The following is a 15,555-nucleotide window of genomic DNA, read 5'->3' as shown; positions in this document are numbered from 1 at the left end:
ATCATGTTTATCCATTCTTCTGCTGGCTGGAAGGGGAAGCAAACAAATCCCTTGGGAACTTGTTCAGTTATTCTCTTTACATGAAAGTAAAAAATATTTCATCTGTATGCTGAGCATTCAAAAGAGAAGCAAATGTTAAATATTTTATCGTGTTTTCTAGCGAGGCAAATCTGGGCTAAGTAGTCATGGCTGATTGCATAGTAAATGAGAATTTTTATATATGAGCAAACTTGCAGCATTTCAGCTTCTGAAGGGGAAAAAAAGGTAAAAAAGAAATACTCTCTTGGTATGAAAATCATCAGACTCTGAAACTGGACGTCCAGAGAGGGTTTAAAAACTTTATCCTTAGCTATCGTTAAACTGACTGGCTACAACCCTGTACAATCTGCTAGAAGATTGAAATTGGCCCTGCTTTGAGGAGGGAGTGGGACACAGACATCCACAGGGCTTTTCCTACCTCAGTTATCCCATGGTTCTAGCCAGTGGTTCTTTTCTTACCAGCAAAACCTGCAAGGGAATCCATTTGTAGTCAGTTTTGCTCACTTGTTTTAGGGTGAACAAACTGTAGGTACATTTAAATGTCTTCAGGACCAAACTTGTCTTCTGTCATTGAAGCTGACTCGTTGTCTGAGTCTGTCAAGCTCCTTCAGCTTTGTTTCCCTTTTAGAAGTCCAAGTGCTTAAATGTAAAAGAAACTCAAACCTGTAATTCTTTACAGGAAAAGCTACAACTACTGGCTCAGCAGTTTCTGAAAAAGTGAGGACCAGGTTAGAAGAGCTGGATGACCTGGAAGAGGTGAGAAAATTTGCTGATCCAGTTACATCACCACTCTAAAAGTGAAATACATTGGTGAAATCATGAATCTGTTATGAAACCTTTTAAAAATGTCCAACTGTTTATGCAACATTTAGACAAATACATTAAAAAAAATCTGTATATAATCTATCTGTATAACATAGATCACCCCTCCTCTGGTGATTTAACTCTCCTTCCATCCCTTCTCCTCTTATCAAATAAGAATTGTCTTTCCTTGCCAGGGGTCACAGAAAGAGATACTGAATTTGACTCAGCAGGATTACATGAACCGAATTGAAGAGCTGAACCAGTCTTTGAAGGATGCTTGGTCCTCTGATCAGAAAGTAAAAGCTCTGAAAATAGTCATTCAGGTGAGTCTTGACATTTTTGCCCTGGACAGAGCTGGGGGCCTTGGTGCTGTGGCTTGTCTGATTTCTTTCCTGAGGAAAGAAGGGTTTCTATTATTTTTCTTCTATTGTCTTCAATGAAACCCATTTATTTCTGAATTTTATGACTGCTGACAACAGTTGGATATTCAACTTCATTATGGATTGATTTTTTTTGTCTAGGCTATGTGGGATGGAATTCTCATTAAACAGAGCAGCCAAATATCAGATGTGGAAACTTTACCTAGTTAGAGTTACTTAGAAAAATATGCACAGTGATAATGACTCTTTCTAGGGCATGTAATTTCCCCTCTTTTGCCTTGCTACCCTTTACCCCCATAGCCCAAATGATACCAGAATGCCCAAATGAGACCAGAATGTTTGGATGTCAGTTTTCCCCATCCAGACTTGCTGGATTATCTGATTTAGGACCCTAGCAACGTACAGAAAACAACTGCAGATTGGAAGTGTTTGGGTCAAGGATGGTTTTTGTTAGGGTTGTGTTTGGATGTGTGTTTTGTGGTTCTGTTTAAACTTCTCATCAGTCTTCCTCTGGCTTATTTAGGGTGATGGGCTGTGAGGGGAGCAAGGGGGAACAGGGCAATTAATTGCTATTTTGTTTGGCTTGGCCTTTAAAAAAAAAAGCCAGAGGCAGAGTGCATCAGAGGACAGAGGAGCTAATGACATCCTTAAAAGCTGTAAAACTGATGTAATGCTAATAGTCATCAAGCAGGGTTATATAAAGGCAGGATTTTACTTTTTTTTCCCCTCATGCTGGATATTTTTGTGAAAACTGTTTGCAGTAATTTCAGCTTGTGGTGAAGACTAAAGGAAATGAAACATAAATGAAGAGAGATAAACAAATTATATCTAACCTGAAGGGAGCTGGGGTTGCTTTAGCCTGGAGAAGAGGAGGCTCAGAGGAGACCTTATTGCTCTCTACCACTGCCTGAAGGGAGGTTGTAGCCAGGTGGGGGTATCAAGTCTTCTCCTAAACACTTCCAGTGATGGTGACTCCACCACCTCCCTGGGCAGCCCATTCCAATTGCAAATCACTCTCTCTATGTAGAATTTCTTCCTAACCTCAAGTCTAAACTTCCCCTGGCACAGCTTGAGACTGTGTCCTCTTGTTCTGGTGCTGGTTGCCTGGGAGAAGAGACCAACCTCTGCCTGTCTACAACCTCCCTTCAGGTAGTTGTAGAGAGCAATAAGATCTCCCCTGAGCCTCCTCTTCTCCAGGCTAAGCAACCCCAGCTCCCTCAGCCTCTCCTCATAGGGCTTGTGTTCCAAGCCCCTCACCAACTTTGTTGCCCTTTTTTTGCCACCAGGCTGTGATTACATACATAGTCTCTCAGTATTAGCATCCCATGATGAGTGTGCAGTAGGAGGACTAGGTGTGGCCTTTTTGGGGGAGTGGAAAAAGCAGTTATATTTAAATGCCAGGATTATCTTTTTTTAGGTGGTAATGGTGAAATTGCACAAGATCTGTCGTTTGAACTTTGTAGGTGGAGCCTTTATTCTCTGTGTGAGAAGTGCAGGAAGAGTTACGATTATCAAGGCAGGGTCTGAATTTATAACGTGCCTTTTCCTAGATACTTTACTTGTCAAGCTGGAATAAGCTAAGGTACTTAGGGTAAGCTGAAGTAAGTTGATTATCTCTGTGAGCTCTAAGAAAAGTGGTTAAGTATTCATGGGGGCTGTGTGTAGGTCCTAAACAGCTACTGAAATATCTTCATTTGAAGGTGACTGACTTAACATGGAGTAGAGAAGAATCTGCTTTGTGAATGCTCTCACTTGTCTTTTAGGTGCCTTCTAACATTCCTCCCTGAAGAGCAAAGACTCCAGTGAGCCCCTCATTTAAGCATGTTCAAATGCTGTGATGTTCCTGTATAAATAAAGCAGTCACATAGGGCAGAGGATTGCCTCCTGGATTTTTGGAACGTCATGACAAGTTGAACTTTAATTTTTACATTGAGATTGAAGAAATGTCTCCTGTTGAGGGAAAGAGAAAGAACAGGGATCACACAAAGTTTTGTACCTGTCAGTCCTGGATAGGGACAAGAGAAAACTTGTGGTCAGAGGCCATGTTTGGCTCACATAGAAAATGCCTTTCTCTCCCCAGTCACTCATTTGCCCATTTTCTTCAGGTGAAAAGGGATTACTTGTTCCAGTTTTTGACTGCAGTGTAGTTTGTAGTTTTTGCACAGACAGAGTATACCTTACTTAAGTATCATAGTATCAGTCTCTTTAAAACAAATTAGTTCCTCACTGTGTATTTTGAATTCCTGTTAATAAATTGTTCCTACCTGGACTTGCATTGAATGGCACTAGAACTAAGTTGGCTACTATGTTTTCTAATGGGACTTTGCACCAGTCATCAGTGTAGTCCAACTGCCACAGCCTTGCTGGGTGCCTGTGGGTGCTGACTGATTACAGATTCCTCCCTGGAGCTGACTGTGGACCAGCTGACCTGTTCCCAAAACGTTTGAACTTGTTGCATGAGATGCAAAGATGTGTTGAAAAGCTAAACTTCTGAAATTACTTCTTGGTTTGGCCAATATCAGATTTTGAATTTGGTGTTGGAAGTTCAGAGAGATGGTGAGAAACCAGACAGTGATCTTAAGAAAGCCCAAACACGTTGCCTTTTTATGCTTCTGGGTGAAAATTTCTCTCATCTGAACAAATGCACAGATCTGCACAGTCAGCTGAAATTCTGCATTGTAGATTAACTTGTGTAGGGGAAAATCAGATCTGTGACCAGCACTGCTGAAAGTGAGGAGCAGCCTGAGACCAAGAGAACGGTGATGTGGTGTGTTAGAGCTTCTCATCCTTTTTGCTGGATAGTCATTCATTTGGTTCTTTCCATCTGTAGATGCTTGTTTGTTCCAGCCTCTCTAGAGTGAAAGCACTTGTGTTTTAGAGGACAACTTGTGTGTCTAAAAATGTTTCTTTGGTTTGTTTTTTTTCCTTTCCTTCCCAGTGTTCTAAGCTTCTTTCAGACACAAAAGTAATCCGTTTTTATCCGAGTAAATTTGTTTTAATTACGGACATCCTCGATACTTTTGGTGAGTATCTAATGTGCCAGACTTCCTCCTTGTTAATAACATGAAAAGGATTTTTATGTAATGTTAGAAAGCATCAAAGTTATCAAAAAGTCCTTGAAGTGACTCTCAGTTTTAACCCTGAGCTTCTTCAGCATAAACATTTGGGTATAAACCTTCAGAAACTCTTATAAGTGAAGCCTTAAAAATATCTATAGTAATGTTGTAGTTCTGTGCTTTATGTGCTAATGAATAACTAGAGCAAAATCTTGGAAGAAATAATGATCTCTGCATTTTGAAATTTAAAACTGCCCAAATGAAGGGAAAAAAGTTCATTCTGGCAGCCTTTTGACTCAGTACTTCGTTCTATTTATGTCTGCTATATCAAAGTCAGAAGGTGTTCTTTAGCTGACTAGGGGCTGTGAAGTGATTGAAATGTAGTTACTGACTTTTTAAGTCTATCTTCATAATTTTTAAATGGTCCCTTAAGTGAAATTGTTACCCACTTGATGTGCTTCTCTTCTTCTTGTGCCATGTCATGGAAAAGATTTACAGCTGCATTCAAAGTGGAAGGGTATTTTGATGTTCAGCAGGATGCGCTATGACATAGATCCAATTGTTTTCCAGGTCTTGCTTCCTCTTTGTTCTCTTTCCTACTTAACTGAAAGTTGCTGAAGATAACATAATATCCAAACTCAGCAAAGACAGGACACCAGCTGTCCTTCCCTGGCCTGGGAGAAATCTGACCTGTGTGCTCCCCCTGTGCTTAAGGGAGCCAGATGAATGTTTTATAGTCTGCCAAGTGCTAAATTCAGAGTGAGCATTGCAGCCTCAGTAGAGGGCAGCATCCTGTTAGTGTTCTAGGGAGTGTTCTCCGGCTAATTCCAGCGTATGCTGGGGGAGGGAATGTTTGAATCAAAGTTGTGTCTTTCCCAGTTCATTAAGAATGTTTTTTAACAATTATTTTTAACAGGGAAACTAGTGTATGAAAGAATTCTGTCAATGTGTGTGGACAGCCGTGTCTCTTTGTCAGGTAACTTCATATTGTTTCCACTGTGCCTTTGAACTCACTTGAGAAAGCTTAAACAGGACCTGTGCTGCTGTATCCCCTATGAAAAAAGTTCTGATTTGGATCTAGGGAGTTTCAGTTTTTAACAGGCTAAACCCCATTGCTTACAGCTTCCACCATTCACAGTGCTTATGCAACTTTGCATTCTTAACTGAGGATTTTAATATACCTAAGGTATATTAATATATAATATACCTAGGCATTAAATATACCTAAGGTATATTAAAATGTACTTGTGGCTTTGATGTTACCAAATGTAAACTGGGGTCCTCCTGAGACATGAAATCACAAAGCACTATGCGTAAGTAGAGGGAGAATTAAACAGGAATGGCCAAACTAGATGGAGGAAGACTGTTTCCTGTTTTCTTTTTAAAGCACACATTCTTTCATGGAAATACTGTATTTCAATAGTTTAAAGTTAATGGCACAAATAGAGAAAGCTGAGAGTCTCAGTTTTTGGTAGGTAGATGTTTTTGTTGCTGCACTTGAAACTGGATAGGTTTGCTTTAGTTAGGGAAGAATTTTGGAAGCAGCAGAAGGCCGTCATTGAGTTGGTGATCAGTTTACCAGGGTAGCATAATCTTTCTAACTTGGGCCCTTTCTATTTTTTCAGTTGAAATTCCAGCACAATATGAAAGTCTAATTTGACATGTTCAGTACAAATGTATATGGAAGAGCCTCTTCAGGAAAGCACTGAAACATTCTGTGGAAACACAGGGATTTCATTGCAAGTTGAAGGATATGAAGTGCATGTCCTTGAAATATGAAACATTCTTACTCTGTAGCTGCCAATGCAACAGTTCCATTAGGTTGCAGTTAAATCCATGGGATTTGAGCCAGAAGCTTGAAACCAGCAAATATTTAAATTAGAAATAAACATCTAAGGGAAATTTGGTTGTTGCAGGTCTGACAAACTGTTCTTATAAACATTAGTGAAGGCAGAGAAGTCCTGTAGCCTCTCACGATGAATGGACAGTTACCTGCATTCTGGAAAGCAGAGCTCATGCTGCAGCTCTACAGCTGCCAGGGGCATTGCTGGTGGGAACATCCCAAGCAGCTATAAAAGTAGGAGGGAGAAAGAGAAAAGCTGTGCCCTACTTGCTGTGCCTAGCAGTGTGAACCCTTGGGGATTTTAGACCCAGCCTCCCCTGCTCATGCTGTGGGAACTAAGCACAACAAAGTTGGATGAGAGCACCACTCGTTCTAAAGAACATCTCAGCATCTAGTGTGTGGCTTCTCTAGTCTTGGAAGTTGGAAACTTTCTTGTGGAGCAGGAGCTTCTCACCTTCTGGGGCCAGGGATGGGAGAGCAGCGGTATTTTCCAACTGCTTCACAAGGGGTTTTATAAGCAGTCAGTCACAGGAGAAGTTCATTGTGTAGCTTCATCACTGAGAGAAGAGGGACTCATCCTTCCCAGCCATCTTGCCTCAGATCTGGGTTGATCCCAGGAAGCCTGTATTTATTTGCTTTCTGATCCAGGCAATCTAGAGAAAGAGGAGACAGTTAGCTATGCAAGTGTGTGCCTGCCTGACCAGACCACTGTCCCCCTAACCCATCTGTTCCACCCTGGGGGTGGCAGCTTTTTCCTGCTGGCAGCTGACATAAATAGTCCCAGAGCTCACAAGGAGAGAACTGCGCTGCAGTCTTAGATGTTTAGTGTACAAAAAGAAATGTTCTGTCAGGGTCTAATATTTCGAACTTCTTGCAATAGAGTATTAAATAATAGTCTTAAAAATATATATTTAATAGTCTTTAAAAATGTTATTAAAGAATTGGAGTGTTTAATTTATTTTGTATGCATTCATTTGGCTTAGAGTTATATACATGTATTTGTTAGGGATTCCTCGTTTTATTTTCAGAGTTTCTGCTTTTAAAGGCAGGCAGAAGTCAGATTTCTAAGTAACAGGTCTGAGATCAGCTTTGAGTGCTTGACTTTGGCTTCTGAAATGTTACTTAATGCAAGACAGAAGCTTTAGTTACCTTTTCTTGCTGTCTATGTAATTCATTCTTACGGCTGTACGAGATTGCTGATAAGCAAATATATTGCCTAGTTTATCACGCTGTGCCTAATCTCTCCTTGAAAGGAAAGAGAACACAACTTCAAATCTAGAATGAAAAGTAACTTTTCCCCAGGAAGAATGTGACTGTTTGTGGTGTTGTTTTTTTTCCCCCAGATAATTTTTCTCCAGAGAGTGTTAACGATACAGCTAAAGAAACTTGCTTAAACTGGTTTTTCAAGATTGCTTCCATCAGAGAGCTCATTCCCAGATTGTATCCTTGTCAAGTGAGACTCTTGAGTGTGTCTGTTGGTTTCTCATTGACTTTTCCATAAATAAAGACACTTGTTTCAGTAAGCCCCACAGCAATCTGATGTTTATACTGACTTTGTTTTGTGTGTTTCAGGCTGTGTGTTTTGAGTTTGAGTCATGTTTCAAAGTAAACACAGTGCTGAATTATTGGCTGTGAGCAGCTTGGCAATGACAGAGTAGAATCAATGTGTGGAAACTTTTGAGACAAAAATCTTGCAGATCACTCTTGCTACGCTGTTGATTTTTGTGATTTATTACATAGGAGCCTGAAATAGTTCCTTTTATTTGGTATGTGTTTGGTGTATGCTTGTTTTCATGTTTTTACATGGCCTGCATCTTTGTCTTATTCCTTAACTGGATTTCATTTCAGTTATGTGGAAGCAGCAATACTGAAGTGCAATAAGTTCCTATCCAAAACGTAAGAGTAACTGCTAAGGGTGGGAAGGAAGTGAATGGGCAAGCTTGGAAACTAATTTGAGGAGTTAAACCTGCAAATTCTGTGGTTAATGACAGATAGAATGAATCTGAAACCCTAAAACCTGCAAAACCTCTGAGAAGAACCAATGCTGAGAAGAACCAATGCACCAATTCTTAGTGAGAATGCCAGTTTGAAATGCAGTAGTGCTTGCTGCAGTTCTGGAATACAGGGATAATTGTGACACCAGGAGTTTGCAAATGAAAACCCAGCAGCTTCAGGTGGTGCAGGGAGGAGCAAGATGCTTAAGATAAAGAGTGTGGCGGGGTAGAAAACTGAAAGGAAAATATCATTGTGTTGTGTTGCTAGAGACAGAGTTGGGGAAATGATTTAGGAGCAACAAACAATTATCTCTTGAAAATCTGGGTGTAAGCCTTCTGTGTTGCCAAAGAGTGTCTGTTGCTGAATCAAAAATGTTCCTTCACATGTAATCATCCTTTTTCAGTTACATTTTGGAATGAGTCTTGTAGGCTGAATTGCCACTATAGTGACAACTTCATTATCCCTAAAATGCAGTTCTTTTACTTGAATTGATGGGCCTCATCTCCAGGCTCTAGTATAGCTCTGTCAAAGAGGACCTGTGGGAAAATAAGACATGGAAGGAATTCTGCCAGTTCCATTTTAAGCTTCTGCTTTCTTCCTGTTGAATTACAGCCTTTCTATAGCTCTGCTGTTCCTCCAGACTAGAGGAGGAGTTTTTTAGTTGTGCTTGTCTTTCACAAGCCCAGTGTCCAACCTGACTATCACACAGGATCACAGAGTGGAAGAGACCTCTGGAGATTGTGGGAGTCCAACTCCCACTACCCCTAATGGGAAAGAGTGCAATTTTATTACATACCTGTTACTCTGCACATGAGTTTTTACTTCTGAAATAAAATGTTAAGCTGGCATGCTGCTGCTTTTGGCAGGTGTTTCTGGCAGGTGTTTCTGGCAGGTGTTTCTGTACCTCATGCTCAACTGCCAGTCTACAAGGTGCCTACTGAAGTTCTCTGTAGGTGACATAATTCTGTTATCAGCTGTTAAATCTCATGTTCATTTCTGAAAACAACTCTCAACAGGGGGATTTCAGAATGTCTCCCACGGTTAACGTCTATGATCAGAGGAATTGGAGATCCACTGGTTGCAGTCTATGCCAGAGCATACCTTTGCAGGGTAGGCTATCATTTAACATCAAAATCTGTATCAAAGGTTCACTGCAGCTGGCTCTGCCAGTAGAGGAAAGCCATTGTTTTTATCTGAAGTAATGAGCAGACTGTCTCTTCCTTCTAACAAACCCCAAACCTGATTTATCTGCTGTTCTAATAATGGAGAGTCTTTCTTTTAAGCAAGTCTTGCAGCTGAATCGTAGGTGACAGATGCAGATAAAAATCCTGATGTCTCTTTTAATACAGGTTGGGATGGAAGTGGCACCACAGCTGAAAGAAAGCCTTAACAAAAATTTCTTTGACTTTCTTCTAACGTTTAAACAAGTAAGTAAACAGGAGTTTTAACTGCAAAGTCAAATAAACACACTCCTTAATCCTGAGAAATCTTTGAAGTTGTTAAATCCAGGCTTAGGAATTTTCCTGTGCCCACATGTGGCATGGGAGATTTTTATATGCATTCTGAAAAGTTGAAACTGCTTTATTCAACATGTTTCTACACTTCACTAATGTTTGTTATGAACCTGGTATATTTTTCCCCAGCATGCAGGGAATACTTCAGAATATCTGCATGATCTTGGCTGTTGTTCCCATTCATACACAAACCTTCTCCAGCTTATCATAGTATCATTCAGGGTTGGAAGGGACCACAAGGATCATCTAGTTCCAACCCCCCTGCCATGGGCAGGGACACCCCACACTAGATCAGGCTGGCCAGAGCCTCATCCAGCCTGGGCTTAAACACCTCCAGGGACGGGGCCTCAGCCACCTCCCTGGACAACCCATTCCAGGGTCTCACCACTCTCATGGGGAAGAACCTCCTCCTCACATCCAGCCTGAATCTCCCCACCTCCAGCTTCATTCCATTCCCCCTAGTCCTATCACTACCTGAGATCCTGAGAAGTCATATCATAGCTCCTACTAAATACAGAAGCATGATTTTGTCTTTTCTCTCAACAGATTCATGAGGACACGGTTCAGAATCAGCTGGTAGAGCAATGTGTGGAGATTCCTTTGTATCTGACTCTATATTCTCCTGCTATAGACTGGATTTTGCAGTGCATTGCATACCGTGCTCCTGAAGTAAGGAAGGGTGGTAATGCTTGGTACTAGTGAAAGTGTTGGGATGAAGAGTTTAATTTTGCCTGCTAACCCCCATCTCTGCCAGCACTTACATGGGTGTGAAAGGAAATATAAATAGCCTAGAAACTCTGTTTCTATATAGGAAGAATGTTCATTTCCACAAAGCTCAAGCTGTACTCACAGGCAGTATTCCTGTTTGGTTTGTGCTGTCCTTTAGCTAGTTTTAATCTTTATTTCCTAAATTAATCAGTTTCCTCTGTCACAGAGATATAAAAATGATCTGAGTGAGCTGCAGCTTTGTAATTGCTTAACCTTATCAACAGGCTATTTTACTGTCAGCCTGGTTTGCATGCTGTGGCAGAGAGTTGGTAATCTTCACCTCTCCTGCCAGAGATAATTGACCTGACTAGCAAAGAGTGATTACTTCAAGAAATGGCATGGCTAGAAGATTGCAAATTTGACTTCCATAAAATGGTGGGGTTGATTAAAATGCCACTGTGCCTGATACAGTAGGGGTGGTTTATGCTGTGCTGCGCCATTGTTTTCTTGTGTTGTAAATACAGGATAAGACAGGAATATTGGAATGTATTGGGTAGGTAATTAAAACAGCTTTGGGCAGACTCTGCTACAGTCATTAAAGCTGAATTTATTTTCAGGGTCTCTACTCACTGTTTTTTAATATGTAATTCTTCCAGGTTCTGCTTACTGAGATGATGGAGAGATGCAAAAAATTGGGGAACAAGTAAGTATTGCACAATGCAGAAGACTCATTACTGTCTGTAATGGGTACCCATGAGTTCCTGTAATAAAACTCTTTCTCTCTCTCTTTTGAGCTCACTAAATCATGATTGTGAACATCTGTTTTCCAGAGAGGAATTCTAAAATATGGTAGATTACTTGTAGAGCAAAAGTTAAGTATTTTGACTTCATTTTGGCTCCTAAGCCAAAGTTTGGGACACATAATGTGTTCTCCTTCAGCAATGTCTCTGACTCCTGACTGTGCGTCATTTTTCTAGCTTCCTTTTCTTCCTAGCCACCACTGACTGCAGCCAACCCATACATGTATTTTGCAAGGGACATTTAAAGCAGCAGACACCTTTGGAAATGGCAATATTTAGGCAACTGGGAGTTTTTAACGTGGGAATCATCCCAAATGTCTCCTAGAAGTCTACATGCAGTCACCTTTAGTGAGTAGTTCAGGAAGAGGGTCTGAATGACTTGGATGTATTTTCTAAGGTGTCACCTTCTGTGAATAGTTCAGAAAGAGGGTCTGAAAGTCTTGGATGTGCTTTCTGAGCTGTGTGAAAGCAATTTGTCTCGCTGATGAGCTAATCTCAGTTCATTTTATTGGGTAGAAGGGCTGAGTTCTGTTAAAAGTTTTCAGCTACCTGTTGTATTTTTCTGATGTGCTTTGCACACTGCAGTTCTGCAGTGGCTGAGGAACAAAAAGCTTGTCACTTACCTGAGGAATGGCAGCATTAACATGATCTGGATGAGGGCATTGAGTCTATCATCAGTAAATTTGCTGATGACACCAAGCTGGGGACAGGAGTTGACCTGCTAGAGGGTAGAGAGGCTTTGCAGAGAGACCTTGACAGGCTGGACAGATGGGCAGAGTCAAACGGCATGAGATTTAACACATCCAAGTGCCGGGTTCTGCACATTGGCCACAACAATCCCATGCAGTGCTACAGGCTGGGGTCAGAGTGGCTGGAGAGCAGCCAGGCAGAGAGGGACCTGGGGGTGCTGGTTGATGGTAAGATGAACATGAGCCTGCAGTGTGCCCAGGCAGCCAAGAGGGCCAATGGCATCCTGGCCTGCATTAAGAACAGTGTGGCCAGCAGGAGCAGGGAGGTCATTCTGCCCCTGTACACTGCACTGGTTAGGCCACACCTCGAGTACTGTGTCCAGTTCTGGGCCCCTCAGTTTAGGAAGGATGTTGACTTGCTGGAACGAGTCCAGAGAAGGGCAACGAAGTTAGTGAGGGGCTTGGAACACAAGCCCTATGAGGAGAGACTGAGGGAGCTGGGGCTGCTTAGCCTGGAGAGGAGGAGACTCAGGGGTGACCTCATTACTCTCTACAACTACCTGAAGGGGGGTTGTAAACAGGCAGAGGTTGGTCTCTTCTCCCAGGCAGCCAGTACCAGAACAAGAGGACACAGTCTCAGGCTGCGCCAGGGCAAGTTCAGGCTGGAGGTCAGGAGGAAGTTTTACACAGAGAGAGTGATTGCCCATTGGAATGGACTGCCCGGGGAGGTGGTGGAGTCGCCGTCACTGGAGGTGTTCAGGAGGAGACTTGACAGGGTGCTTGGTTACATGGGTTAGTTGATTGGGTGGTGTTGGGTGATAGGTTGGACGCGATGATCTTGAAGGTCTCTTCCAACCTGGTTTATTCTATTCTATTCTATTCTGTTCTATTCTGTGACTGAGAGTAGGAGTGCAGACAAAGTGTGGTTTAAAAAAAATGTGGTATGAAGATGCTGTTCTATCAGGGTGTATCATATTCCAACCTTAGTGATACTGTGTGATATGGGTAAAGATAATCCACATACTCTGCTGGATTAAAGATTTTGTGTAGATGTTGATTTGTTTTGTGGAGCTCCTTTTTAAATCACCTTTTAGCATTTCTTGTTGTAAAGGTGGGCTGGGTGCTTCAACTTTGTGCCTGTTAGCTCTTTGAAGGAAGGAGAAAATGTTGAGTAGAATGAGAGGGTTTCAAAAGAAATGTTTTGGGGATGTCCTTTCTTTTTCTTGGAAAGTTGAATAATCCACTTTAAATGTGCTACAAAGTGTGGTGGTTTTCTTTTAAAGTGGAGCTCTGTGGGTTGGTTGGGGTTTTTTTTGTGTGTCTTCTCATGACTGTCAAAATATTACAAAGCAGAAGGCGGCATCAGTATATAAATCTTTAAATAACCCCAGTATGTTCCATGAGCTACGTTGCAGCCATCTAAGTGAGAAGTGACAGCCTGCCCCTCTCTATTGCAAAGCATGTACCCAGTGAGCTGGAAGTACTTGGCTAATGATAAATGCAAATTCCAGTCAAATTGCAATGAGACCACTAATGCTCAGTCAGGAACACAGAGCATGCAGGGCTATTTTAAGTGCTCCACAGAATTTCCCTCAAGGTAAACTGCCCTGGATTCAAACTGTCGTTTTTGGACTAGGGAAGGACACAGTGGTTTTGCGAGGCAGCTTCTGTGCTATCTCATGGCTGAGTTTGCCCAAAGGAATTGCCTTTTGAATTAGACTAGATTTTGTTTCTTCTGTTTGCATAACAGCAGTAAACTGGGCTTTGCAGCAATGCATTGAGTTCAATGCTCCATCAGTAACTTTGGCTATGAATACAATTATGGGTCTGAATTATTAATGAGACATGTCTAAAGGTGTCAGTGCTGGTTGTCATATGATAATGACTGTGGGTTTTTTGGATTTACTTTAATCCTAACAATGCAGCTAATAGAAATCTGACTTCTATAATACACATATAGTTCAGTTCAGTGAGGAAAAACTTCAACAGAGATTTGTTCTGCCAAAGTATACTTCTGAACTGCAGTTAAAAAGAGAGAGTAAGTTTCTAAGCATGTCAGCCACTCCTGGTTTACTTGGTCTTTCTGATAAACTTCTGCTAAAGTGATGGCTTAAAAAAAAAAGCTGGTGTGGAAAAAGTATTCTGCAGGTTTCCTTTTCTACCTTTTCCAGTGGTTTCAAGTTTTCTGGTTTTGCTTAGCTTAGCAATAGAATAGAATAGAATAGAATAGAATAGAATAGAATAGAATAGAATAGGACCAGGTTGGAAGAGACCTTCAAGATCATCGTGTCCAACCTATCATCCAACACCACCTAATCAACTAAACCATGCCACCAAGCAACCTATCAAATCTCCTCCTGAACACCTCAGGTGATGGTGACTCCACCACCTCCTTGGGCAGCCCATTCCATTGGGCAATCACTCTCTCTGTGCAAAACTTCCTCCTAACCTTCAGCCTAAACCTCCCCTGGCGCAGCCTCAGACTGTGTCTTCTTGTTCTGATGCTGGTTGCCTGGGAGAAGAGACCAACCTCTGCCTGTCTATAACCTCCCTTCAGGTAGTTGTAAAGAGCAAGAAGGTCTCCCCTGAGCCTTCTCTTCTCCAGGCTAAGCAACCCCAGCTCCCTCAGCCTCTCCTCATAGGGCTTGTGTTCCAAACCCCTCACCAACTTTGTTGCCCTTCTCTGGACACGCTCCAGCAAGTCAGCATCCTTCCTAAACTGAGGGGCTTATTAGGCTTCATTGATGCAAGCTTGATTCATGAGGGTTTTTTCCTTCTTTATTCCCTCCTTCAAAGTGTAGAATAGATATTGGACAGCAGGCAGTCTAAATTCAGATTAATGTAAATGAAGGGACAACACAATGTTAGTTGCTGTTGAGCTGTATTGATCTGTGTTCTGGTCATTGTAGTGCTTTGCTGTTGAATTCAGTCATGTCAGCGTTCAGAGCAGAGTTTATTGCCACGAGATCTATGGACTTCATTGGCATGATCAAAGAGTGTGATGAATCTGGATTCCCAAAGGTAACTTTTTGTATGTGATTTGTAACAATTCCTATTCCTTGCCTGACAGAGTTCTTTATGCTCTTAGTTCCCTACAGAATTTGCACACCGTTTAAATAAAAGGCATTTTGATGCATAAAACTGCACAGTGTGCCTCCTAGAGCAGTGCTGGACTGACAGGCATCCTCTGCATTTAATTGACAATCTCTCATTAACTTTCAGCATCTCCTCTTTCGCTCCTTGGGATTAAACTTGGCGTTGGCTGATCCTCCTGAAAATGATCGCCATCAAATATTAAATGAAGCCTGGAAGGTTATAACAAAGCTGAAGAACCCACAGGTGGATTATTTGCCTGTCCTAGTTCCCTGCCAATTCTGTGCTTAGCCAGTTGTTCAGTTAGCTAGCATGACATGATTTACCTTTTCTAGATCCACACAGCTGCCAAAAAATAAGATGCCTTGTAATGTCTTCATATGATCCCTGCTTTCCCCAGCTCTGCTTAGGTGTAACTTAATTCTACATAACATAATTCTGCATAAGCAACTTTGGAGGTTTGCCATTAGTGCTAGATCTTGAAGAGTTCATTCTTTTAAGTGTGATTTTTGCAAGTGTATTTCTCCTAATGCCCTGTAGCTCTTGATAACCATGAGACACTTGTATTTCTAGGATTACATCAACTGTGCTGAAGTGTGGGTGGAGTATACCTGCAGGCATTTTACGGTATGTG

The 15,555-nt window shown here is 41.6% G+C and overlaps 1 protein-coding gene across 1 annotated transcript in view; it reads left to right on the top strand.

Annotated features, from left to right (window-relative positions):
* Positions 1-15,555, top strand: part of VPS35L (VPS35 endosomal protein sorting factor like) — a 53,004-nt gene that overhangs the window by 5,491 nt on the left and 31,958 nt on the right. Inside the window, exons 6-18 of the mRNA XM_068146832.1 lie at positions 719-795; positions 1,038-1,166; positions 4,162-4,246; positions 5,196-5,255; positions 7,466-7,562; positions 7,971-8,018; positions 9,134-9,227; positions 9,467-9,544; positions 10,178-10,300; positions 10,996-11,042; positions 14,738-14,849; positions 15,051-15,167; positions 15,495-15,548. Of these exons, the coding sequence (XP_068002933.1) occupies positions 719-795; positions 1,038-1,166; positions 4,162-4,246; positions 5,196-5,255; positions 7,466-7,562; positions 7,971-8,018; positions 9,134-9,227; positions 9,467-9,544; positions 10,178-10,300; positions 10,996-11,042; positions 14,738-14,849; positions 15,051-15,167; positions 15,495-15,548 (1,121 nt within the window). The remainder of the gene's footprint in view (positions 1-718; positions 796-1,037; positions 1,167-4,161; positions 4,247-5,195; positions 5,256-7,465; positions 7,563-7,970; positions 8,019-9,133; positions 9,228-9,466; positions 9,545-10,177; positions 10,301-10,995; positions 11,043-14,737; positions 14,850-15,050; positions 15,168-15,494; positions 15,549-15,555) is intronic.

Source organism: Melanerpes formicivorus, unplaced genomic scaffold (assembly GCF_026170545.1).
Source record: "Melanerpes formicivorus ecotype bairdi unplaced genomic scaffold, bMelFor1.0.p_v2 SCAF_14, whole genome shotgun sequence".
Classification (NCBI taxonomy): Eukaryota; Metazoa; Chordata; class Aves; order Piciformes; family Picidae; genus Melanerpes; species Melanerpes formicivorus.
Note: the sequence above shows the minus strand (reverse complement) of the source record. Positions and strands in the feature narration are given on the sequence as shown.